Raw genomic sequence first — 27,211 nt, forward strand, 5'->3', positions numbered from 1 at the left:
GTTATGGAAACACTCTGCACAGCAAGAATGGGAATGAATGAGAATACGGTATGAGATGTATTTGTGTTTTGGGGAGGGAAGTCCATTTTTATGTAGCATCTTTGTCAGCCTCAGGTGTAATGGATATTGCTTCTGGAGCCTTGACACATCCGTCTAATGGCAGCATGGTATTGCTCTGGAAAGTCATGAGATAAGCTAGTTAGACCAAAAGCATGTTTTTGTTTTTGCTAAAATTAGTCAGGTAGAGGCAGATTTTTTAAAAGGAATTTCTAGTTTGATTTAGAAAATAATACTAAAGATATTTGTGAGAACATCCAGGTCCACTTATATGGTCTCTCCAATGCCAGTCATACTTGGTAATATAGGACTACATGTTAAAAGTTTTAAATTAAAAGAAGGAACTATTTGAGAATTTTTAGCTTTTCCATTTGACTTAAAAAAATACTTTCCATTTGTTTGCTAAAATTCCCCATCTTTTTGTACATGTTGTCTACCTTTTCTTCTAGGTCATCACATATGTTAACCATAGTTATTTTAAAGTATCTGTATGACATTTACAGTTCATGGACATCTTTGCATCTGGGCCTGTTGACTCTAAATCTTGACCATGGATTGTATCGTCTTGATTTTTGTGTGTGTGTGTTTATTGTCTGTTGACCGCTGAACATTGCTCGTGTATAGAAACACGGTAGCGTGACGTAAAGAATACTTATGCCTGGAGACGGGCATGCTTCTCTTCTGTCAGGCAGTTAGCATGAAGAGGTGACTTGGTTCTGTTGAGTTTGGTTCGAGTTTTACTGTTCTTGCAAGCGTTGTCATTACTACAGGCCCTAGTAGTAGACTGTGGCCACCCTGTCTTTAGCGTGAATCAGGACTTTTTTCCGTGCTCCTGCTCTGCCCTCAGCTCTCAGAAGGCCGTGCCTCACTGAGGGGGCCTCTTTTTGTACTGTCGCCCCTTCCCTAACAGTGAGCGGATGGCTGTTTGCCACTTGGTGCAAGGCTTGGGAGGCAAAGGGCAGATTTTCAGTTTTTGGTTTGGTTTGCCTCTCTCCTTCCTACCTCAGTCACAGGTAGTTCCTGTGAGTCTGAGCCCTCGGAGGAGGGGCTTTCTCAGTGTTCTCACCCTCCCCCCCTCCCCCGTCAGCTGCATCATCAGCTCTTCCGTTGCAGCATGAAAGCAGCCATAGACGATTCGTAAATGAATGGGCATGACTGTGTTGCAGTAAAGCCTTCTTTGGAAAAACACGTGGTGGACCAGATTTGGCCTGCAGCTCCGGACCTTTGCCCCGGTCTAGACCTCAGGAGGGTTTCCTGCTCTCACCCCTGTTTGTCCTCTTGTCCCCTGCATCCTGTAGCCTTGAGTCTAGTTTGAAAGAAAGGCCTTGGGAGTGAGCACGCCTCCTGCACTTCCCTCAGCAGCAGTGTGTTCTTGCTCTGTAATAGTGCCGAAACCTGGGCCTGAGTGGCTTTTCTCCCCGCTGCCCAGCGGTAGCTGACCTTAGCTGGTGACGGGAGGGCTGGAGGACAACCTGTCCATCCTCCAGCTGTGGACAGTTTTTGCCTTTGGTCAGAGAAGGGTCACCAGGGTGCAGGTGGCTTTTGATTTGCATCTGAGGAGGGTGCAGGGCACACTCATTTTCGTTCGCGTCTTCCATTGGCAGCCGATCGCCACCTTTTCACTACTGGCGCCTGGAGTGGGCACGGGCTTCTTCAGACACGGCCGCCCCCATCCTCACACATCTGTGCCGCGGAGGCCGGCTCTCAGATCCTTTCCCTGCCTTCCCTCTTCCGCTCGGAGACCCAGTGGAAACCCGTGGACAGGAGCTGGCGTGTAGGCGGGGACTGCCTTGTGAGGGGCTCCCAGGGGTTCTGTGCTGTCAGTTCACACTTGGCCTTTAATGACTCCTTACAACTTTGTGGTTTTCTTACCAGCTTCTATGGCTGCCGTCACCAAAGGAGCAGCAGTTGGTGTGTCCTTCTTTTCCTTAGTGGAGCTTGTCACCTTTTGAAATTCATTTCACCTGGTTGGACATTGCGTATGTAAAAACAGAGAGACCTCAGGTCTCTGGTGAGCTCAAAAAATGGATTCTGTAGGTTAAGCAGACTTTTTTTTCAGAAGGGTGGGACCGATGTTCTCTCATGAATTTCTGCATTCTAAGTGGAAGTGGAACTTCAGGGTTACATTTTAATAACTTTATAATCACTGAATTTGCTAACTTAAATTTAAAGGAAAAATTCATTTAGTCTTAACACTAATGTTAAAATGTTAGTGTATCATATTTTTACTAATTTCAGTAAAGTTGACAGCTAAATTGTTGCTATCATCCTGCAGTAACTCGTGCCATGTGGTAATTACTGCTTCAGCCTTTGAAGAGGTCTCCACTGAGGTCCCCCTGCTCAGCAGCTGCTGGGTCCGCTGTGTAACGACTCCCCTGACGTTCTCATTAAAATACACACTTCTGGGAAGTTTCTAGGTCAGGGCTTTGGCGCGTGGCAGAGGAATCCGCATCACGTACAAGCTTTGAGGTCATTGGAGAGACGCATTCTGAGATTCACTGGGCTGTAGAAGAGCCATTGTTCCTGAAGCCGGTCTCTCTCGCCGCATGTTTAACATAAGATCGTGTTGTTGCTGAAGCCACGGAACACATTTGCACCGCTGAAGTGCTGGTCTTGATCGAAAGTATCCAGGCAAACCTGGACAGTGTAGACAGCAAAGGACAGTATAAGTATCTGTTAGAGGCACTGATGAGGTAGACCATGGTGTGTCCAGTCATTAAAATTGTGTTGTAGAGATGTTGATAATGTAGCTGAGTGATAAAAGCAGATTACATAGTAATATCATTCCACATTTGTTAAAACACAACACACACGCACGTGTATGAACAGAATAAAATGTTAATAGTAGTTACTACCAATGTTGGTAGTGCTTATTCTTCTGTACTTGCATTTCTGGTTTAAAAAATTTTTAGTGAACATGTAGTACGTCTGAAAAGATAGATGTAGAAGCCTGGTAATATTTATTAGATCCTTTCTTCCCATCCTTTCTTTCTCCCTATTTCATTTTAACATGGAAAAGTCATTTATTTAAGGACAACCAGAATGTTTTTGTGAACATAAAAGCACATATTCTTAAATTTTTTCATGTTTCATTTTAATGGGGTGGGGGTGGGCAAAAGTGCAGGAGGAGGAATATAAATATGAAATTGTGGAACTTGTTTGTATTTTACATCTGTAGTGTCCAGTTTGGTAGCCTCTAGCCATATGTAACTGTTAAAATTAAAATGAAATAAAAATTCAGTTCATTAGTTTTATTAAATACATTTCAAGTGCTCAGTAGCCACACATGGCTAGCGGCTACCATATTGGACACTGAAGATGTATAGACCATTTCCATCATCACTGAAAGTTCTTTTGGGCCCAGAACTGACCTAGATCATAGTATATTTAAGTCTGTTGGCTAGCAAAATTATTTAAATGAATCATGCCTTTCTAAAATTAACAAACATCTAATGAGAGTAACCACATTTCCTTATCCAGTTTTCATAGTTTCAGATAACGAGATTTCGTTCTCCTCCCCTTCTGTGAAGGTTTGATAAATATGTCAAATCAGACCTTTCCTTTCTTGCTCTAAGGCATTTCTCTCAATTTACTTACTAAATGATAATTACCAGATTGGTCTTTAAAACTAGGTGCCAAAGTTATTTTGCTTTTATCTAATGATACATAAGGTTATCATCTAGTTCTACCTTTTTTTAACTTAAAATCTTTTCTTTAGAACTGCTTTCTACAAAATAACATCTGTATGAAGTTTTTGGTTGCAACATTATTTGTGGTGATGAGATTAGCAACAAGAAATCAATAGAGACACTGATTAAACAGTACATTCAAACATTGTGTAGTACTTACAAGAATAGGTTTCTTAAAGTATGGTTGGAATTCCTCTGAGGGTCCCTGAAATCCTTTCAGGGGGTCTGCAAAATCAAGACTATTTTTCTAATACTACTAAGATGTTACTTGCCCTTTTCACTTTGTTGCTGTTTGCTCTGATGGAAACAATGGTGAGTGACACTGTTGGTGTCCTACTGTGAATCTTCACTTCTGCACACTCACAGTAGAAAACAAAAGCGGTAACAAGCCACTTACACTTAAGAGTGTCCTCGATGGGAAGCCGTGAAAATTATCAATTTCATTAAGTTGTGACTTTGAATATACTTTTAAAAACGTTCTAAAAATATTCTTAAAAAAAATGAAATGGGGAGCTGCATACCAAAGTACAGTGATTGTTTTGGGAAAAAGCACTTGTGTGGTTATATGAGTTTTGACCTCAACTAGCTGTTTTTTTTTCCCCTCTATAGAACATTATTTTTATTTGAAAGAATGACAAACTATAGTTATTTTAGACTTCGGTATTTGACAGACATTTTCTCAAAAATCAGTGACGTAAGTCTGCCACTTCAAGGAAAGCAACTGACAGTATTTGTTGCTAATGATAAAATTTGAGTTTTGAAGTGAAGATTAAAATTATTGAAAACCTGTATCTACCACCTTGACCATGATCACTTCCCAGTACCTAAAAAGACTGCCGATGAGACAGGTGGTGATGTGAACAGATGCATTTTTTTGATGTTGCGTAGTGAAATGTGTTAACATTTGGAAGATCTGCATAACTCAGCGAGTCAGTATTTTCCAAATGACCAATTTGTGATGTTATATGAAATGTGTGTGGAAGATCCATTCAAAGTGGAAGATAGGGTTGTAATTACTGGAGTACAAAGAATTCATTGATAGTTTGATTTCTTGTTGCAGCTAACCTTGAAGAAACTACCACTAGTCAAGTTTCACAGAAGACTGTTCACAATTATCTGAAAAGGCTATTAAAATATGCCTTCTTTTGCTGTCTCCGCTTCTGTAGGAGAGTAGATTTTCTTCATTTATTTCAACCAAAGCAACACATCACAGCTGATTCAGTACAGAAGCGGACGGGAGAACCCAGCTATCTTCTAATAAGCCAGACTCTAAAGAGACTTGCAAAAATGGAGAAATAATACCTCTCTTCTTATTTATTAGTTTTTTGGAAAATAATTATTTACATTTAAAATACATAATTGCATTTTAACGTTAAAATTTATTAAAATAAGATGAGTTTATTGTCATTTTAGGATAAACTAATATTTTTAAAACCCACTTTCAATTTTTAATATGGTAAATATTAATAAGCATAACCCACATAATAAACAGGAGCTTTTGGAATCTTCAGTTATTTTTAAGAATGTAAACTGTTTCTGAGACTAAAATGTGTGAGAGCCACTAGAATAAAACAGTCTCCAAGATACATTTTTAGAAAAATTGCACATCAATGTGATCATATATTAGCATTTGTGCGGAAAAGGGTATAAATGGGATACTTATTATTTTATATAGACATAAAATTCTTCTGGAAGGGCATAAAGGAATTGAAGTGTTGGTTATTTTAGCAATGAAACCCTTTTGAACTCATTTGAATTTTAAACCAGATGAATACATTACTCACTAAAAAAAGAAAACCAAGAAATTAGAGCACTCCTCCTATAAACTATGTTATAAATTTCAGGGAATCTGGGTCTTTTATGTTTATGAGAAGTTGGAGCAAGTTTGTTGTAATGATCATTTTTCTGGCGCCTTTTTCTTTTCGAGAAGAAAATGAAGCTTGTTTGTTTTAGGGATAAATAACTTCATTTACTGCCCAAGCCAAATACATTCATGTTGAAATAATGTAAATCAAATAGGTAGCAATTTCCCCAGTGGAGCCCAGAGTATACTGAACTTGAGTTTTAAGGAGGAATAATTTGATTAGGTATTTTAAATAGTTTTTTCTCTAGGTTCCTCGAAAAGAGATTGGATTTATTTTAGAAGACTGTTATAATTTATAGTCCTGTCATTTCAAAGGTTTTGAATAAGTGCTGCTTGAAATATGGAAGTAAAAAGCTAAGTAAATGTTCTGACATTTGATTCAGTACAAAAAGTACTTTTTATTACTCATAACCTTTGAGGCTTTGGGAATTCTTGAAAAGAACTAAGGAATTCAATTTTATTCTGTCTGCTATTAAATGTGTCTTTTGATCAATGTTCATACTTTTAACTTTTGGATAGATAAAGTGTCCTTTAGTGAAAATGGAAAATTATTTGAATGCAAAAACTCTTCAGATTTTTTTTCATGTAATACTTTAAAATTTTATTTCTTTGAATACTGAAATATCATTTCCAGAGGTTTTTAAAGCACTCTAGAGAAAGATATTACATGTGTTTCTGTTCATTACAGTTCAAAGTTTGTCCATGATGTGGAACCATTTTCACTGGTTTCTTTAGTTAATAAGAAATCCCTTTAAAAATGTTAATGGGTTTTTATGAAGCTTTAGACAGACGGGTAGTTAATTCAGAAAAGAATTCACTTGTTGCATATGCATCTATAGTATTTGACATTTTTCAAGCATTTACACATTATTTTCTGTAATTCTAAGCACATCTTAGAAATAGCACAGTCAATATTTTTGCTGTTTTATGTGTATGGAAATTGGAATTCAGAGGACTAAATGAATTGCCTAATGTCATACAACCTTGTTAAATAGTAAAATAATTTAAGATTTAAATGAGGCTAGATTAGATTTATTTATTTATAGATTTAGATTTAAGTAAGACTCTATCCTTGTAAGAAATGCCTTTATATATACCTACTATGTTCCAGGCTCTGGTCAGCACTAGTGATATAAAAAGAAGACCTAGATCTTACTCTCCAGGGACATGAAGTGTAGTGACAGAGACCACCCAGTGGGAGAAGTGATTAAGTGCAATGGTGCCCCAGGTGGAGGGCCATAAATCCTAGATGTTTGTGAGGAAGCAACATAAGTCTTGAAGGATGAATGGAAGTTAACCAGGGCGAGTCTGGGTAGGGGGTGGTGATAAAGGCGTCCAGGTAGAAAATGCAGTCACGGAGGCCTGAAACAGCACGCTCATACTGTTGGGTAACTGCGGGGTAGTTCCGTGTGGTTGCTGTGCCTGGCTGCATGTTTGAGAACGAACAGGAGATGAAAGCAGAGAGGTAAACGGTGTGCTCTAAATTGGAAATTTGAACTTTTTTCTAGAAGTTTTAGGATGCTGAAAAAGGAATGTAAATAGATGGAAGGAATCAGATTGAGACTTAGCTCTCTGGCTTATTAGCTGTAGGACCATAGTCAAGTGACTGAATATTTCTGAGCCCTGGTTGGTTTCTTCATATGAAAAATGGAAATGACATGCATTCTGTGTAGGCAGTTAGGAGGACTAACAAATAAATGTTTAAAAAGCACCTAGTGTGCACCAAACAAATCTGTAAGTAATAATGGAAGATGAATTAGAAGTAAGGAGAGTTCACTATACATTTTCAAGCTTGTAAGTAGAACTGAAAAAAAATATGAATTAAATCTTATTTTAAAGTAATATTGGACCTTTCTAAAACAGCTTAGCTGAAATGGTTTTATTATGTCACATGTTTAAATTTAATATTTAGGAATCTTTCAGTGTGGCATTTCTTTGTATTCTTGTGTAAAAGCAAGATGAAATTTCTGTATTTGATATCGTTGTCCAGTTGCCAGACTGCCTGCCACAAATGAGATGTGTAGAGTCATTTTTATTTGCTTGATGCTTGATACCATGCCCATTCCCCCAACTCCTTGGCCCAGGAGTGGATTCTTAGGTGGAATTCAGGGAGCTGTCATTTTCTAACAGTCTAAATTTGGGCAAATTACTTGCCCTTTTGTGTGCTTATTCAATATTAGAATGGTACCTAACTAATTTAGCTTTAGAGAATAAAACGAAACGGTACATGGATTCACTTTTGTCAAACACAGTGTTCTAGTCAGCTTGGGCCGCTGTAACAAAATACCACGGACTGGGTGGTTCAAACAATAGAAAGTTATTTCTCACTATGCTGGGTGGAGAGCGGTTTGTAAGCTGACAGGGTCCTTGCAACCTGCGAAGGCAACCAAGGGTTACTTCGCCTCCGCAAATTCCTCCTGAGAACAAGATGGTACAAACCTAGCCACCGGCAGATAGATAAGCTGAAGGTCATAAGAAAAATGTGGTCTAGGAGAAAGTAGAAGAAACAATGTTGCTACGAAACTGCATAAGCCAGCAATTGTATGTTCCTGTATAAAAGCAGCTTGCAAAAAATAAGCTGGGTCATTGTCCACCATCAGTGGGCAGTGGACCTCCTGATCCCGCTTTCTCTTCTTTCTTTTCTCAATCTCCCACCGTTCCCACTCAGGTTTGTTTCTAGGGCCACGCTGGGCATGGTGGGATTTATCACTTGCTGGACTTGGCAGTACTGGAGCTGGGAAGTCCAAGGTTAAGGTGCCAGCCGATTTATTTCCCAATGAGAGCTCTCTTCCTGGCTTGTAGACGGCCACCCTCTTGCTGTGTGCTACATGGCCTTGATTGTGCAGGGAGAGTATGTGAGAGCAAGCGAGCGAGCTAGTTCTGTGGCGTCTGTTCTTACAAGGATGCTCATCCTGTGGGATCAGGGCTTCACTCTTATGACCTCATTAACCTTAATTACTGCCTTACTCCAAATATTGCTGCACTGGTTAGGACTTCAGCCTATGAATTTGAAGTACACATAAATTCAGTTTACAACATGCAGTAAAGTTGGAAGTGTTGTTCTCTTTTATGGCTTTATGACTTGGTGTTTGCTAACAACGAGATAAGTGCCTGGCATAGATTATACTTATTTACTGCTCTCCAGAGCTGCAGATGTATGTGGTCCATTTGAGTCCCTGCTTTCTAGCCAGTAATGTTTATAATTGGTTGGCTACTGAAGTGGTTTACAACCGAGTTAAGTGTAGAACTCAGAATATTAGCATGCCTAAGGTAATTATAAAAATTCAGTAGCTATTCTAATAGAATATTAGAATATACCACTTCCTTGAATTTTTTTTTATCCTATTCCAGGCTCAAATATAGTTTGGTTCCTATAGGAACTGTCTATATAATTCAGTGATAATTTAAAAGTCCATATCCTTTATCTTAATCGTGAATGTACCTTTTTACTCATTAACAGAACAAGCCTTTTAATTAACATGGTAAAGTTACACAGTTAAAGACAGCTAACTAATCCTCAGTTTTATATGGCAGAATTTGGAACATGACAGATGCTTCAACTAAACTTCAGGATATATAAGTATTTAGACTTAAACTTAAGTCTATTTACATTTTTTGATTGTGGTGGACAGTCTTTATACCTGGTTTTCCAGAATGATCATATTTTTGTTCTTTCTCACAGGCCAGCCCTCCAGATCTCTATATTGAAAGATTTAATATAGCTCTTGGACAATATATGGGAGCACTGCAGAGCATTGTGCCTCTTTTCATATATATGGTAAGTGAGAGCTGTTTCCTCTTTTCTAAATAGCTTGGTTTATTGGTCTAAGCATAGAGAGTGAAGCATGTTTTTCTTTTACTATATATTATGTTAGAAATGGAAATTCATCTATTTTAGTAATGTTCAATAGTGTCGATAGAGAATTATTTACCCTTTTTTTTTGTTTAAAAATTTCAAGTAACATTGCTGAATAGACAGGCATTAATATTAGCAACCACCCAATTAGCATTTATTTCTGCCATGTGGAAGAATCAAAATGTGTAAGAAAGATTTCTTGTCCTCAGAAAATAGAGTTTAAGACATGTATCTAAAAACATGATTTATGATAAAAGCCAAGTACGATAATCTAAAAAAGTAGAACAATAAAATTTGCTTCTACTCTGATGCTCTTTCATTTGGAGAATTATGCCTTCTTTGAGTGTAATTTGTAGTCTGTGACTTTTGTTTGTTAATCAGCCCCTCCCTCTTTTAAATATATAAAGTCACGAAATCTTAAAGCCGGTGTCCCTGTTAAACAGAAGGACCCTTAGAAATCACTGTCCCACTCTCTCCTGGTTTATTAGATTAGGGAATGGTTGATCCCGTATTCTGCAGCACAGAATTTACTGTATGTGGAATACCAGTCTTCAAAATGATTTATTTTCTGTAAGCCATACTTCACTGAAAAAAAAAAAAAAAACCAAGAAAAAAACAAAACATAATACTGGGAGAAATTTCTGTGATCGGCACGGGACTATTATTTAAATAATTTATAGAAGATACAGTAGAAAAATATGCAGTTAAAAATAATGACATGTCTGTTATTTTAGAGGAAAATCTTCCAAAGATAGAACATTAGGTGAAAAAGCAAGATGTAGCGTGGTGTGTAATATTTTATTAGCAAGTGTTTTCTTCTTTATTAGGGAAAAAAAAAGTGTGTCCACATATACGCAAGTAATATTTTAGAAAGAATATCTAAAAGTTTTCCCAATGGAGAGTGGGACCTGTAGGAATGGGGCAGATGGTCTGCCATGGGACAGTTCTTTTTATTGCATGCCTTATTTTTTATAATTTGCATTATTTTTTATAATTTTTAAAGAGAAAAATACTGTGTTAAGAATTAAGTGAGACTCAGTGAGCAACTTAACGTTCTTTGTATTTTCCATTCTATACATTGAGTTAACATTTAAACGTGAACAAATTCAATCTTTTTTGACTTGCCAGTCATTCTAATCAGGATGCTTTTGGCTCCATGAAACAGAAAACATGACTTAAAGTGGGTTAAGCAAACAAGGGAAAGAATTATCTCCTATAAGAAAATTTCAAATATATGGCAGTCTCCAGGGTTGGTTGAATCTGTGGTTCAACGGTGTCACCAAGGATTCAGGTTCTTTTTTGTGTCTTTGCCGTATACAACATCTGTTTCATCTTGTTCTCCTCATGGTTGTAAAATGACCTAAGATGCTTTTCACTCGAGTTTAGGTTTCTCTCAGTCTGATTATCAACCTTGAATCACGTGTCTACCTTTGAACCAAAGACCATCTCTAGGGAATGCCATAAGCTGAATGACAGACCAAGCCCTGAAGTGGAGTGTGTGCTGGGGAGTCATCCAGTTCATGTGTGCTGCGTGCTTTCAGCCCAGATCATTGATAAATGGGGGACCTTTCACGAGCGATTCCGGTATTGCCTTTAGACGATGACGTACTTTTAAAGGGCATGTTTAATGCCTGTGACCATGTGTCTGTATGTCCACGTCCAGTTAATGTCAGGTACCTTCCCATGTTCTTTTGGAGGTGTACGGTTCATAGCATTTTATCTTTATGTGCTCTTTAACCCCATGCCAGAAAGACGTATAAATAGGATTGGGCTTTCTTTTGTTGGTCGATGTTGGATTTCTGTGTTTTAATTGATGCCTTTATGAGTTATTTCCTAAAATGATTTATTTTTTAGTGTTTCGGTTCATTAGACTAATCATTTCCCCCTGATTGATGCACTGAAAAATAATTTTTTTTCAGAATAAGTTTTACATCGAAACCAAGCTTAACAGAGACTTAAAAGATGACCTTATAAAGCTGTTTACGGAACATGTTGCAGAAAAGCACATTTACAGCCTAATGCGTAAGTAATTCAACTTACAGGAGTGAGATCACACTAGCAGTGACATACATGTTGTCTCGATCAGAGAGCATGGGCACGTAAACTCCAGTGTTGACATCTTCTGAGTCACACAGCAGGAAGTGTTGAAGCCCAGTTCTGTAAAGAGAGACCCGAAGAATTGAAAATGTGACTCCAAGGTCACCCAGTGAGCTGGGAGCCACTTTGCCCAGTTACTGGACAATGCCTTCACATCCGGCCTGATACTTGCCACCTTTTTATCCCCCTTCTGACAGTAGGGGAATATGGTTAAGGGGTTCACCCTTAACTTTGTTACTGGCAGCTATCGGAGCACAATGCTATAACTTTGAAACGGTAGTGCAGAACCCTCTCTTGAGCACAAAAACTCTTCTGTAGACTGACCCTGTCTTTTATTAACTATCTTAGACAGGCTTCTTAGCCTCTGATCCTGTCTTTTCTCTTCTGTGAATTGGGATTTGTAAAATGTTTAATGTGGCAATGTAGATTATTAAGTAAGCAGGTCAAAGTGCCAAGTTCAGTTAGGTTTTCCTCTCTCTCTGTTCCTGGGCCCCCGCCCCCTCTCAGTAGATGGCATCTTATCCCATCTTTTGTAAAAGAATATACCTCTCCGAGTGGAGTTTAGGAAGTCCTTACAACCTAGTGTGTCAGCATCCTTTAAAAGCTCATATTTTCTGAAACTAATAATAAAATAAAATTTTTTTAAAAGCTCATTTTATGCAGTGTATATCATCAAATCATTTTTTAGAATTTGGTACATTTTGGATTTGTAGTACTTAATTTTTGCTTTCCTCAGAGTCATAGTTTCTACTACAATGAACATTTACCAGAATTTACAAGAGAATTGTAAGCTTGACCACAAACACTTTCATTTTTTAGTGTGAATTAAGAGAAAGAATTATTAAATATTGAGCAAGTTTATTTTAGAAAGGCAGGGTTTTCAGATAGTATGGATGAAGATAATATATGTTCATTATGTTCTTAAGAAATTCCAGAATTAGAATAGAGATCTAGAATCTTGGGAGTATGACTTTTTGTTTTTTTTAAGGCTGGGCAGATGTTAACACAAATCTTTGTACTCTCTCGTGAGATGTCCCAACTATTAATTGTAGCCACTTAAGTATTATCTCTGATGTTGACATTGTCTTTGTATTCATTGTAAAATAAAGCACAGCATTTTGGAGTCTTTCTTGTCAAAATTCTTTAGAACAGTGCTACAGTTTGGTAGAAAAGCTTATTTGTTATGTAAATATGTTTTTATATTTGGCAGTAATTTGGAAATCAGTTTTATTGGGCATAAGCAAAGAGAATACTCAAAGAATATAACAGTCAAGATCTGGTGAGAAAAACAAAACAGATCACGTCTTCCTTTTATTATATAATCTAATTTTCAATAAAAATTACACTTGAGGGTAGATGCACCTTTTCTTTTCCAAGTAAACTGAAAAGGCCCTTTAGCTTTTACAAATTAGACAAAACTGAGCTTGTCAGATATTTATTGAGCAATTACCAGGCATTGTGCTCAAAGTAAGGGACACAGAAAATGGCCGCTGGCCTTATTGGTTTTGGCTCTGTCACAGGGCACTCTTTATAAGTGTTTGTTATGTGGATGGTCATCGTAAAGATTTTCTAAAACACATACACACTGCTTACTATGTGGTAGGACCTGTTCTATGTACTTCACAAATATTAACTTATTTGTTTCTCATAACTCTAAGTACAGTCATTACCTCTATTTTACAGATGGGAAAATAGGCCCAGAGAGGTTAAAATTATATTTTAGACTAGAAAAACACAGCTGTTAAGGACTGATTTCTTGTCTTTAGTTACATACTTCCCTATATTTACTCATCTCACTCCACCAAAACATAACTACATTCAATTTCTATAATTTTCTAAAATCTCATCAGTAATTTCCTTTTTGTGGCTTCATATTTTTTTGGAAATGCTGGTGTTTTCATTTATTGTTGCTGTGTAACAAATCACCCCAAAGTGTAGTAGCTCAAAACAACTGTCTTTTATTTCGCTCGCACATGTGCAGTTTGGGCAGGGCTTGGTGGGGCAGTGTGTATCTGCTCTGTTCAGCATTGGCTCATGTGACTGGATCAGAGGTTGGAGACTTCTAAGGTGGCTTGCTTATATGACTGGCGAGTTGTGCTGGCTTTCGGTTCCTCTCTTGTGTTTCCTTCAAGAGTGAGCGTCCCAAGATGTAGGAAGTGGAAACTGCCATTTGCTTAAGTCCCGGGCCCGGAACTGGCGCGGTGCCACTCTTGCTGTACCCTGTTGGGCAGGCAGTGGCAGAGCCCAGGGTCCTGGGGAGCGGGCACAGACACCTCTCAGTGGGCAGGCACCAAAAGAATTTGAGGGTCATGTTTTAAAACCCAAGCAGCAGGGCAAAATGATCGCCCGCTCTGCCAGTAAATAATTGGCACCTGAATGCCCCGTACTAGCAGTTTGATGAGTGAAGACAGTGACTTCTTACTGTGGATAACGTTTTCTATCCTATCTCCGTGGTGTAATCATTTTCATACGTACATGCTTACAAAATGAAATGGCATCTGCTTTTGGCTGGTGGTAAAATTTCCTTTGAAAATAATTTTTAGTTTGCATTAAACTTTGAAAACAGCAGAAGTACTGGGATATACATTAATCAGAGGTATCCGTAGTATTGATTATTCTGAGCAACGGTGACAGCGCGGTCAGTTAATGGTAGACGTTTCCTGAGAAGACGTGTCCGGGCGCAGTGGAAGACTTAAAGCTCAGCTTGCACAGAGAGTTTTAAATAATTACATCTCAGCGATTATCCCTAGGATCTGCCTTTTAGTTCAGACCTTTGTAGTTTGAAATTTTTTAAAGTCAAGAGTATTTTTAGTTTTAGTTTGGATTTCAAGAATGACTTCTCAATAAAGAAGAGAAGCCCCCGGGTGAGCTCGCGGCTCTGAGGAATAGATGACAGAGCAGAGGAGCGTGGTTCCATCCCCAGCTCAGCTGTCGAAAAGCTGCGTGACTTTCAGGAGGGCACTTAACCTCTCTAGACTTTAATGTCGTCTGTTCAGAAAGAAGTTAGCACTAGAAGTTCTCTAAGGTCCTAGTCGAGTTTTAAAGCTGTTTACTTACTGATGATCAACCATCAGTGGGATTGTAGGGAGATCCTTGCCTTTTTAAATTACATACTTTTTGGAAGAAAACTAACCAAGGGTAAACACTCTCACACTACCACTTGCATATAGGATCAGCGTTTCAGTGCTGGCATGGTAACCAGAAATCATCTGAAATTTAGAGTTAAACACAAATTCTCAGACCTCTTCTGTAACCTACTAGCTCTGCTACTTTGGGTGACTTATTCACTGTTTTTTTTATTTTGTTTTTAACCTCAGTTTTCTTATCTGTAAAAAAAAAAAAAAGATGAGAGTTAAGCTTGTGAGAAAGCAAATTCTAAATTAAAGATTGTGATAATAAATTTATGTGAAATACCTAGCACCTGTTACATACCTAATATTTTCTTTACTCTCTCAAGCTACCGCTTCTTTAAATCCCCATTTCTTTTTTCTTAAAAGGGGAGATCAAATGGAAAATCTTTTAAGCACTGTTTTCCTAAAGAGAGTTTTTAAGTGGAGAAGATTTTAGTGAAATATTATACCTTCTCGACTCTAATAATCTTTTGTTACTGAATGTAATTATTTTCAGTTAATTCATGTATATTTTTGTATAATTTAGTCTGTGAATTCATCATTTCTTCATAGCTGTCAAATTTGACAAAGGTGATTATAGTTATGAAAGAGTTGCTTGCAAATGTGTATATTTGACCACATAATGAATGTGTGATTGAACATGAAGAGTTACTGGGAATGAGGCTTTTTGGGGGCCAAAACAGTTCGTCAGAGGATAGGAAGATGGATTCATAGATAGAGCCTGGATTTCGGGTACACATTGAAATTAGAAACTTGAGTAGAAGAGACTCTTATAGAACATAAAATTTAGAATATTAATTTTTGAACATGGCATTTTAAAACATTTATGGTGGTGCTTAATATATGTCTGAAAATATATCTATGCCATTCAAAATTATAACTATCTACTGATAATAAACTCAGAAGTATAAACTTGGACAGTGCACCTTTGGCCTTCATCACATAAATCCAAATGTAACTCACATTGTAAGTTTGAAACTATGAAATCGTTGGCCAAGTGAGATGGCGTTTCCATTTTTTAAATGACATAGGCAGAAAAAACATCTTACGTAATTTTACAAGCCTGGCATAGAGTAAAACTATGCTAAATTTTATGGGGCTTTTTTTTTTTTTTTTGGTTAGTAAATTGCAGGTCTTTGAGAGATTAAAAAGGAACTCTTTTAACTTTGTATATCTGTTGTATCCACTAAATAATGCAGTCTGTTTGTATCTGTTAATGATGTTTTCTAGATGAATTATTCTTATCCATTTAAAAATGATCTAATAAAGTTTTTGTGTGGCAGTAGATAACTTAAAAGAAAACTGACTTGTCACATTCAGCCAGTGTCCCTGGTTACCAGTCACAAAAGCGAGAAGGATGAGCCAGTGTGATTGCTCTTGACTTTACCTTTAGTAAGAAAAAAAGTACATAGCATTTTGGAAAGTCAGTTTCTGACTCTGGTTGCAGTTACTAAAATTAATAGCATGTCTTTCAGAAAAATTCCAGGAGCCTCAAACATGGTGATTTGGGGGAAAGAGAAATGATTGAGAGAAGTAGAGGACATTCCCCCCGCCCCCCCATAAATCTTGCAAATCACGGACTTAATGTTAAGGAAGCACTGTCAGCTCACTCAGTACCACAAACCCCTTAACCATATTAGAAAGCTTCACTTGTTTTCAGAACCTCCATGAATTGAATCATTTCCATTAGAATTGCAGTAGACCTGCACATATGTACTTCTTAGTTTGAGCTCTATTGCACTGGATTTAAATTTCTTTTTTTTTCTTTTAGCGTATAAACGTTTGATTTGTCCCCTTGGGCTGTTCTTTTTTTCTTGCACTTGTTTACCCTTTAGTCTTGGGAGAAATAGGAATAGAAAGAGAAACGTGGACAGTCAGTAAATGTTACATAATTTTTATATCCCATTTTTTTCTGATTTCAGCTTTACTTTTAGAAGCCCAGTCAACACCATTTCAGGTCACACCTTCAACTATGGCAAATATTGTGAAAGGCCTGTATACTCTCAGACCAGGTAAACTTACACATCATTTCTTATGGGGTCGGACTTGTTTGTTTATGGTTTTTCCAGCCTTAATCAAGAGGACAGTGTTTCTCTGTGTTTTCTGAGGCCTAATGGTATTTGGATTTGTTGCGGCAAAAAAGTACTCATCATTGTGAAATGTAAACTCAGGGCTCACTTGGAATTCTCTCTATACTAGTGAAAACCAACTTGTTTGGGAAATATAAGAAACAATTTGGAGGAGACACAAATGATAAAACTGAATCTCGTATCTGGCATTAATATTTTTTTTAATGCAGTTTCTGCCTCACACTACAAATATGCACAGGCATACACAACTTCATCTTCTTAGGCCTGTTATGTAACTTGCAAGGAATCTAGAAATGTTGCTCAAGTTACAGTCACTTCTTAAAGATAGTTTGAAGAGAGATAATAGAATAGTAGAACCAAAAATCAAAGATCACTATATTCAAAAGCGAGGTTTGTAAATTATCCCAGTGTATCTATCTGAAAATAAAAACATTGTGAGTTTAAAGGAATCTCAAGATGCTTTTGTACATATCTTCCTATTTCTAAGCCAGAACCTCAGACTTGACATTCAGTTGTCTAACCAATTAAAAAAAATGTCCATGGCAGAGAGACTGTAAAAGTTCTCAGGGCAGAACATTGTTCTACAATCTAGAAACAGGGATGCTTTATTGAGAGTATAGTAGTCTCCCTTATCCGTGGTTTCGCTTTCCACAGTTTTTACCTGTGGTCAACCGCAGTATGAAAATATTAAATGGAAAATTTCAGAAATAATTCATATTTTAAATTGCATGCCATTCTGAGTACCTCACTTCATGTCATCACATAGGCATTGTATCAGCTCACATCATCACAAGAAAGGCGAGTACAGTACAATAAGATATTTTGAAAGAAAGACTACATTCACATCACTTTTATGAGAGTGTATTGTTATACTTGTTCTGTTCTAAGTTATTAATCTCTTACTGTGCCTGATTTGTAAATTAAACTTTATCATAGGTATGTACATATAGGAGAAAACAGTATATGTAGGGTTTGCTACAATTTGTGGTTTCAGGCATCCACTGGAGGACTTGGAATGTATCCCCCTAGGTAAGGGGGGACTGCTTTAGTTTATCTTTTTGTGAAATTTCTTTTGTCATTTGAGGATTAAATGCAATAAAACACAGTACCCGATAATATAATAAGCATGCTAACATTAACTGTTGTTAATGACTGTCCAGTTGGGTCCAGTGGTTATTTTCTTTTAATTAATCGATGGCTTGATTGTTTGCTTAATTTAAAAGATTTGTCAGAATTTAGCTTGCTAAAATGGAAACCAAGTGAAAACTGTCCTAGGGGTAGACTGTGACATCAGAAACACCTTCTTTCTCAGGCTACTTTAAACAATTTAATGATTTCTACAGTATTTAAATACATTACTTAAATTTGGATTGGGTCTTGCTCTATTCATAAGTTTTTAATTTGTATAGTTATATAAAGTAGCAAAAATATTTTATTACGTGTCAAACTGACGTTTTTTCTTCTCCCAGTTTCTCAGAATTTTGCATTTCATTTTCTAAATGTGATTAAAGTGGCTCATGAATTTTCTTTTAGTGCTAGGTTATGAATGATTTATTTTATTTTGGAAGGCATCCAAGTATAGTATGACAAAGTTCTAAATTTTGCCTCCCAAGTGGGCAGCTTTATCATAAAAACTCTGGCTGTTCTCATAAGAAACAAATTGCAGAATAAAAATAATCACTGAGGGTAGAAACGCATATAGATACATGTTTATTTAAATGCTATTTTAGCCGAGTTTGAGCTCTTATAATAGGATTTATACTAGTGAGAATTCGGTATTTGAGAATTGCCCTTTTGAAAAGGTGAATTTTATCACAGACTAACCTTTTGATACCCTGTGCATTTTCTGAGATACTATTAAACGTATTTTGACATTTACATGTTTTGCCAGTACCAGTTATGTTCCTGGTTCATTAAAGCAGTTTTATTCACCTGACAGATTGTTAAAATATTTTAAAAGTTGAATTTTAAATGTAAAAGTTTCTTTCATTGCAGTGATTCTCTTGTGCTGATCTTTGTGTAATGAATGCATCTGAATCAACCAAGAAAGTTTTTTAAACTGTAGATTCCTGGCTCCTAATCCTTGGATGTTCTGTTGACTATTACTATTTTAGATGTGTTTTAATTCTGTCTTCAGAAGCCTAAAATTTTAAGCCTCAGCTTAAAAATAATTGCAGGCATCCCATCTTACCCTTCTTCATTCAATATACACTTTTCTTTGTTTCTTCATCTTTATTTAATAACTGCCTGGAATTCCATGAAATGGCAGATATGTTTGACTCCTGCCAGCTCTGAGTGGTTGGTGGTTCCCCAGAGCACACTGTATTGAGACTCTTTCCAAACCAGTGTCCCCAACCTTTTTGGCACTAGGGACCGGTGCTCCTACAAGCATCTAATGCCTGATGAGCTGAGGTGGAGCTGAGGCGGTGATGCTAGCGCTGGGGAGCGGCTGCAGATACAGACGAAGCTCTGCACACTTGCCTGCCGCTCACCTCCTGCTGTGTGGCCTGGTTCCTAACAGGCCACGGACTGCTAGTGGTCTGCGGCCTAGGGGTTGGGGACCCCTATTCTAAGCCATATTTGAGTTGATCTAGATGGAAGAACACAATTGAGAACATTTTGCCGTGAATTAGTACAAGGAGTGAGTGGATTGGTCCTTGTGTCATTTGCAGTGCTTGGGTTTTGTTCTTTTGTTTTTTTGGTTTTTTTTTGCCGTTTCTAACTTAGCTCTTCTCCTGTTGGACATTTGTTTTTTTCACTTACCAATGACCCAGCATGGCACAGCATTGGCGTGATTCTTTTCAGATATAGCATTATATTTACTCAAGATTACAATTTTTAGAGTGAGCTCGCTGGAATAAATAGAGCATTGACATTTTACAGGTTTTGACATATATAGCTAAGATGTTTTCCAAGAGGGAAAATTTGAAAGGGCCAGATTAAAAGAATCTTTTAAGGGTAACAGTGCTAAATTAGGGCCACCAACACAAAAGGACAATGCTGGTTTTGTCACACTCCTGCTGCAGGTGGGCATTATTTAGAATTAGTGTTCATTGAGTAGGGGTTAGAGATTGGGTTTATTTTAGCTTGAGTTTTTCTGAGTATTAACAGGGCTTTTATTCTGTTTATTTTTCTTGTAAATTAGTCAGTCCTGTCTTTCACTCATTTATCTGGTCTTCTGATTTGTAAAAATGTTTTATAATAAAAATACTAATTCATCTTTGTCATGTCCGATGGAAATATTTTCCTTAGACTTCTTTGCTTATTTATTTCTGAATGTTTTTCTGTAGATTATTCCCTTGATTGTTTATCATTTTATTAATAAACAACCATTTAATTATTGTCTTTTACCGTTATATTTATTTAATTTGCTGTTATTTAGTATGGATCAGAATAGGTTTTTATTTCAAAAGTACTTACCAGTCGTCTCCAGCCCACTTATTAAATGCTCAATTCCCCCCCGCCTTTTTGGTGATACTTACTTTTTTTTATTTGTCTGCTTATTATTACCTGTACTGTTCTGTTCTTGGCCAGGATGTTGTTTTAATTAGCGCTTAGTAGGGCTAGTGCTTCCACTACCTCTTCTAAGGCTCCTCCCCCTCAGAATTCTTCATGTATCTCATTCATGTTTTTCCTCATAGTTAGAATTTTTGAAAAGTTCTATTCAAAACTTCTTTAGAAATTTTCATTAAACTTTGTTACATCAGTAAAATGTAAAAACACCTGCTTTCTTTTACACTGTAAATTCTTTTTAGAAACGAAATTTGACTTCTTGTGTGTGCTTTATCAGAAGGGGAGTATACCTTAGTTTGGTTTAATATATTTGAGCAAACAAAACTTTCCCTTGTCCATTTAATTTAATTTGTTTATATGGTTTTTTAATGAGTCTTTTCCTTCCCTCGCAGAGTGGGTTCAGATGGCTCCAACTCTATTTTCTAAATTTATTCCAAACATTCTCCCTCCGGCGCTGGAATCTGAACTTCCTGAATATGCTGCTCAAGATCAGAAACTTCAAAGAGAACTTATACAGAATGGTTTCATGAGGCAAGTTTTTTTTTTTTTTTTCTTTTTGTTACAAAATATATCCACTTTTTTAGGCCAGTTTGTTTTGGCTGGGGAGGGATGCTGAGGTTCCTAGAACACAGAGCAGGAAGGAACTGTCCGGGAGTCACGGTGCTGCTGCGGGGAGAGAGGTCGGTCATTCTCTGTGGAAATGCTGACGCCGGGTTTTGGTTTTACAGAAGCTGCTCTGCACTAAGTGGATTTTGAAGAAGGGATTTCTCCCTGGGTGGCAGTTAGGCTGGGCAGTCTTCAAGAGCTCTTCCAACTTTTGATCCTCTCGTATTCTGAGCATTTGGAAAGGCATTATAGAAATTTTAGAATCAGTTATAACGTACTTTTATAACTAAACTAGCAGATGACTAGTTTTATGACTAAACCGGTAGAAAGAGGCTTTGGATTTTGTTTTCATATTTTTACTTTTAGCTTACATTCTAGGTGGGTTTTTTTGTTGTTGTTGTTTGTTTGTTTGTTTGTTTTAAAGTAGAATATCGCTATAATGTGGCCAGAGAATTTGCCTCCTTTGGATTCGATATATGCACTTTGCTAATTTCTCTAAAATTTATAATTCAATATCACGTCTATAACCCAGAAAATCTTGCAAAGTGCATATTTTTAACTAAAAAATTCCCTATGGGAAAGCACCGGGTTATGTCAATACATCATTGAAGGGGGGAGTATGTAATACCCTATACTTTTATAATCTTTACTCTTAGCATTTTTGTCTATCTTCTCTTACTTGAATCCCTGGGATTAAAGTAAGAAAGTTGTGAAAAGAAAGATATCTGTGTTTTTCACTTATAGACATAGCTGTGACCACAAAAATAATTGAGTAGTGACTCAGTTATTTCTTTAAAAAAATTTTTTTTAATTAAAATTATTGGGATGACATTGGTTAATCAAATCAAATAGGTTTCAAGTGTACAATTCAATAACACATCATATGTATATTAGTGACTCACTTATTTTACTAGACTAGAGCTGGGGATGGACATTCACTTTCATAGGTTCTGAGGCCAAACTAAATCTCAGAATATCAGTCCCGACCCAGATCACTGTTACCAGGTCTCTGGTTTCAGCACAGGCTGGGAAAGAAAGCAGAGCGTTTCTTGGCCCACGGATTGGCATTCTTTCCCCATTTTGTCCTGGTGGCATCTGCATCCATGTGGTCATGGGGGCAGTGAGTAATCCCCTGGTCATTTACCCCACTCACTGGCAGCTCACAGTGGGAAGTCTCCATGAAGCTTTTTTAATAGAGAGGCCTTATAAACCTGACTTTGCTGTTGCAAGTTAGGGAAGGAAAGGCCCGTGGGAAATGGAGATAAACAGCTAGTTTTTCTCCCCAGTGTCCAGTGGTCAGGCGTTTCCTGACATTCACTGTAATATTTCTAATAGCGGCATTATTTTCATGCATAGAATGAGGCCATTGATACAATACTAATTTTCCTTATTCACTTTTGAAGACTTAATATATGGTTCAAAAATTAAAATGATACACATTGAGAATGAAATTTATACACTGAGAAGTTTGCTCCCACCTGTCTCCCCATCTCCTCCCACCCCGTTGGGTAATCATTTTTATTAGATTCTTATGATTTCTTCTGTTTCTTTTACACACACACACAGAGATACAGGCAAACATAGTATATGTTCTTAATTTTTCCTTTCCTTACACATTCAGTTATGTAGATATACCACAAATTGTAACCAGTCCCCAGGAGATGGCAACTTGAATTATTTCCAGTCTTTCACTGTTATGGAGAACACTGCAAAGCATGGTCTTCCTTGTCCATGCCATGCGTAATTTTGTACCTGTTCCAGGGATATCTGGAGAGTAAATTCCCATAAGCGACATTGCTGGGTCAAATGTAAGTGGAGTTGTAATTCTGATTAATATTGCCAAATTGCCCTCCATAGGGGATCGAGCCATTTTGCATCTCCTCCAGCAGAGCTTGAAAGTGCCCGTTCGTCATGGCCTCGCCTGTAGTGTATGTAGCTAAACGTTGGTGTTTCACCAGTCTCGCAGGTGAAACGTGATTAGTGAGAAGTGGTTCAGTTTGCCTTTCTCTTGTTACGAGTGAGGCTGAGCATATTTCATATGTTTATACTTCCTTTTCTATAAACTGTCTGTGTATGTTCTTTGCTCATTTTCTGTTTGATTGTTAGTCTCTTTTTCTTGGTTTCTAGGTGTTCTTTCTGTAGTGAAGAGATTGATTTTTTGCTTGAGATAAGACAGGTTTTTTTTTTTCAGTTTGTCTTTTGACTTTGCTCATGATGTTGGTTTTTCTTTTTAATTTTAAGACATGTAGACTTTGTGTGTGTGTGTGTGTGTGTAACTTTATCAGGTTTTATCTTCCTGTATTTCGAATTATAGTTAAAAGTGTTTCCTTAAATATTTTAAAATAAATGCAGAATAATTTGAGTATACCTTTTTTCCCCTAAGCTAACCATAATTTTGAAGCTTTTATACTTTTATTCACGTTTTATTTGAATGTCTGCTTTTAATTTTAGAGACGAGCTTATTGATGCCTTTTAAAAAAATAAACAGCCTTCTGAAAACTTTTACTTTTATGAAGCAGTTAGGAAGATAGGTCTTGTGGATTTCTGTGAACACCTTGAATTCGCCTTCCAGAGCAGTGAGTGGAACTGTTTAACTGTTTAACTATTAAACACATCCGGAGACATTTTCCTCATCCTAATTTTGGAACCAGAATAAGAGAACAGGGTGTAGTCCTGCTCAGCGTAGAGCAGCTCTTAGTAGAATTCGCTTGAGATGAGTGAGTGACTCCGTAAATAGCCTCACGTAACATTGCCTTGACGCATGAAGGACTAATGTGGGCACCGTTCCGCCACGGCCAGGTTGGTCATCGTCGGGGAAGTGCTGTGGAGTTCTGGTGTATATTGGAATTTTTGTTTCTCTTAGTGGAATTCTTTCATAAAACTTCTGCCTGAAATTTAAACGTTGTATTCCAAGAGGCAATCAAATTGAATTGGTCTGTTTTACAAACCGAATCGGGCCATTTCTAGAATTAAATTAGCAATTTATTTTACACTTACCGTGAGGATTAAAGTGAGATAAATTATTCTGGTGGGTGGCCAACACGATAATCTCGGATTCGCTCCAGCGCACCGCTCGGCCGGCTCAGACCGGTGGGGAAGGACGTGCGCACCGCGTACTGAGCGCTTGAGAGGAAGTCCGCCTGCCCCGCAGCTCCTGCGCTGCCAGCTCTCGCTCTGCGTTCTGCCCTCCCTGCCAAACTTCATGCCTCCTTTGATCGTTATTTGCCTAAGATTGTTTTGGAAGAAATGGTGTCCACTGATGCAAAAAAATTGAGAATCTAGTACAGGCTCTAACAAGAATTCTGTTACTGGCTCGTCTGATATGAGGAGTCATTTTATGGTTTATGTGTAACCAACCACATGATTCCTGTTCAGCTTTGCAAACGTAACTTAAGATTATGTTTCACTTACGTGATGTATGGAGTCCCGAATAAGTAGTACACTGCTTAAATGTGGGTGGCACAGAATAATTCTTAGAAATATCTTGAAATAATGTGTGAATGTTGTAAAATATATCCTCTTTTACATTTAATGGACAGATTCTCATTTGAGCTGGAGTTTATGTAAAAGATCTTTAGGTGCATGGAAATATAGTGTAGACTTATTTCAAAGCTAGAATTAACGTATAAGCTGAGGGCAGCGTTTTCTTTTTATCGGTTACCTGCGCAGGTGAATTGATTGTGGTCAGGAAGGTTGGGCTGGTGTCTGTTCCTGTCAAAGATTAGATTCGGAAGATAAGCTCATTTGGGAACGGCTAACGTGCATGCCCTTGGATGGAGCATCCTTATTCAAACCAGCCTGTGGTCCATTTCAAAGTGCGTACCAAATAGCTTTTAAAGGCAAATAAAAAGTCCTTTCTAAGTAATTGTTACCTGGATTTCTGAAGCAAAATGGAACCTTGTAGTACAGGGGGTGTTGGTCTTTTAGCTGAGCGGGTTGCTCTGGATTAAGGCTCTCCGTTTAGTTGGAGGGGTCTGGTTTTGCGCACAGCTCACAGCCTTCCCTGCTGTGACATTAGGGCATGTCTTCGGCAGCCAATTGCAAACGTCACATTTACATTCGTTCTCACATCTGTATTTTTCTACTGTTATTTTTGCATGTTTAGTTTTTTTTTTTTTTTAACACTTGGTGGTTAAGAATGAAGATTGTGTTTACAAGTTGAGGTTCCAGATATAAAATCCTATATCTTCCTTTTTTGATCAGTACTAACATGTTGCAGAGTATTTGTTGACTGCTACTATGAAGATACTAGTGTAACTAATAATATAAGACACTCAGCTGGCTTTGTCTAGGTATAGTGTTCACAGTAGAAGTGTTTAAAAAATGACAGTAGGAGTGTTTAAAAAGTGGCATTAGAATGTCTGTTCAGAGTTCTAGGCTGCTTAAGGCTAGTTCATGCTAAAGGTAGTGCATCTTTTTCTCTAAATGCTCAGTGTAGAGTAAAGCCCTTCAGAGGTCATCTGGTGTGTTGTCCCCCTGCCCATCATTAAGACTCCTCACCTAGCCCAGCAAGAGATGCCTTTCCTAGTCTCGAGCATAACCAGAGAAAGAAAGTGGGAAACTCCAGTATCTGGAAGATTTTGAAAAGCAGAAAATAATTACTTGAGCTAGCTAGCATTTTAATAATCCATCTGTAGAAGCCATTTATGAATTATTCACTAACTTGTTAATTCAGCAGATATTTATTTTCTACTACGTGCCAGACACTCTTCTAGGTCCTGGGCGAACCAGACAGGCAAAGTTCCTGTTTGTATGGAGCTTATGCTGTAATGTCAGGAGAATATAATGAACACAGAAACAAGTTATTTCAAATAATAATAAGTGCTGGGAAGAAAATGAAACAGTCTGGGATAGAGCTTGAATGACCAGGGCATGAGGGAGGGGCTCTTCCGGCTCACTTGGTAATGTTGTGCCTTCTAAGGAGGAGGCGGTCCAGCCAGAGTGTAGATGACAAGGACACAGCCACTGGCTAACTAGGGGAAGAGCACCACAGGCAGAGAGAATAGTAGATACAAAAGCTCTGACTGTGCAGGGGACAGAAAGAAAGCGATGTGGCTGAAGTACAGTGAACAGAGACAGAAAATGAGGGGTAGACAGGAGCCATATCTCCCAGGGCTGGGAAGGTGAATTGATTTTTGATTTTTGAATTGATTTTTAATTGTAATGGACACTCACTGAAGGGCTTTAATCGGAGGCGTGTAATAGTCTTATTTATGCTTTTACATAAGATCACTCTGGCTCTTGTCTGGACTAATAGGCTCTTGCAGTTGTGCGGGGGAGAGATGATAGGGTCTTAGATTGGAGTCGTAGCCATGGAGTGGGTGAGGAGTGTGGTTTATTTTTGAATAAAATGCTCCAGAGTGAGGGAAGTAGAGGAATCAAGGATGAGCCAGGCTTTTGGCCTGAGTAACCGGGTGGGTCGTGATGCCATTTATCGAGGCAGACCGAGGAAGGTGGGGGTGGCGTGGGGTCAGCATCGCATTCCGGCCCTGGCAGATCTGCAGGATATGTAGATCGTCCAGGTGGCGATGGTGATGAGCCGGTTGGATCTCTGTCTGAGGTGCAGGGGAAAAGTCAGAGCTGGAGATATAAATCGGGGACCCACTGGCACGTGGATAGTATTTCAAGTCACAGGATGGGCGTGGTTACTGCTCTAGACCAAGGAGAATACATGAGGAGAGGAAAGGTGGCCGAGGACAAAGTGCCAGGAAGAGTCAGGTGTTCAAGGAAAGATGAGATCAGCTGTGTCCGTGCTGCCAAGGGACCGAGAAGGGAAAGGCTGGCGACTCGGTCGGTGTTACTCATCATGCAGGCATTTTCGTCATTTGTCTGAATTATTGTCTGAGAAGCTAGAGGGACAAAAATAGGGTTGGTAGGTAGTGTAGGACCTAATCAGAGCCTCTGTTTTCTTATCTCTAAAGTGGAGCGAGAAGCTTTGGTGTTTGAGGATGAACTGGTTAATTATGTAAAGATTCTCGATCTTCCACCTGCAAGAAAGCTGTTCACGTTCTTGAGATTCTGAGATTTTTCAAAAGCTTTAAGCAGTTATTGGTCTCATAATAGGCTTTTAAGGGAAGATTTTGAATTATCCTATTTCATATTTGAAATTTGCCCTAGTATATGAAGGTCACTAGGAATATTGATAGCAGAACCCAGTTTAATCTTCAAAGACATTTTTGTCTGAACCTATTTCTAGAACCCAGTGTAAACCATCTTTGTAGATAATCCTTCATTTAATAGCTTTCTATATTTAAAAGACAGCAGTCTTTAGCTAAGAGTATTCAGGTTATAAATGACTCAGCTACTGA

General features: G+C 37.9%; 1 protein-coding gene across 2 annotated transcripts in view; it reads left to right on the top strand.

The window, feature by feature from the left end:
• Positions 1-27,211, top strand: part of CACUL1 (CDK2 associated cullin domain 1) — a 63,436-nt gene that overhangs the window by 31,173 nt on the left and 5,052 nt on the right. The window contains exons 4-7 of one of the 2 annotated variants that reach the window (XM_006920823.3): positions 9,293-9,388; positions 11,386-11,488; positions 16,617-16,706; positions 20,690-20,828. In XM_006920823.3, the coding sequence (XP_006920885.1) occupies positions 9,293-9,388; positions 11,386-11,488; positions 16,617-16,706; positions 20,690-20,828 (428 nt within the window). The remainder of the gene's footprint in view (positions 1-9,292; positions 9,389-11,385; positions 11,489-16,616; positions 16,707-20,689; positions 20,829-27,211) is intronic. The other variant, XM_015596365.2, reaches the window with a different exon arrangement.

Source organism: Pteropus alecto, unplaced genomic scaffold, assembly GCF_000325575.1.
Source record: "Pteropus alecto unplaced genomic scaffold, ASM32557v1 scaffold177, whole genome shotgun sequence".
In the NCBI taxonomy this organism is placed as follows: Eukaryota; Metazoa; Chordata; class Mammalia; order Chiroptera; family Pteropodidae; genus Pteropus; species Pteropus alecto.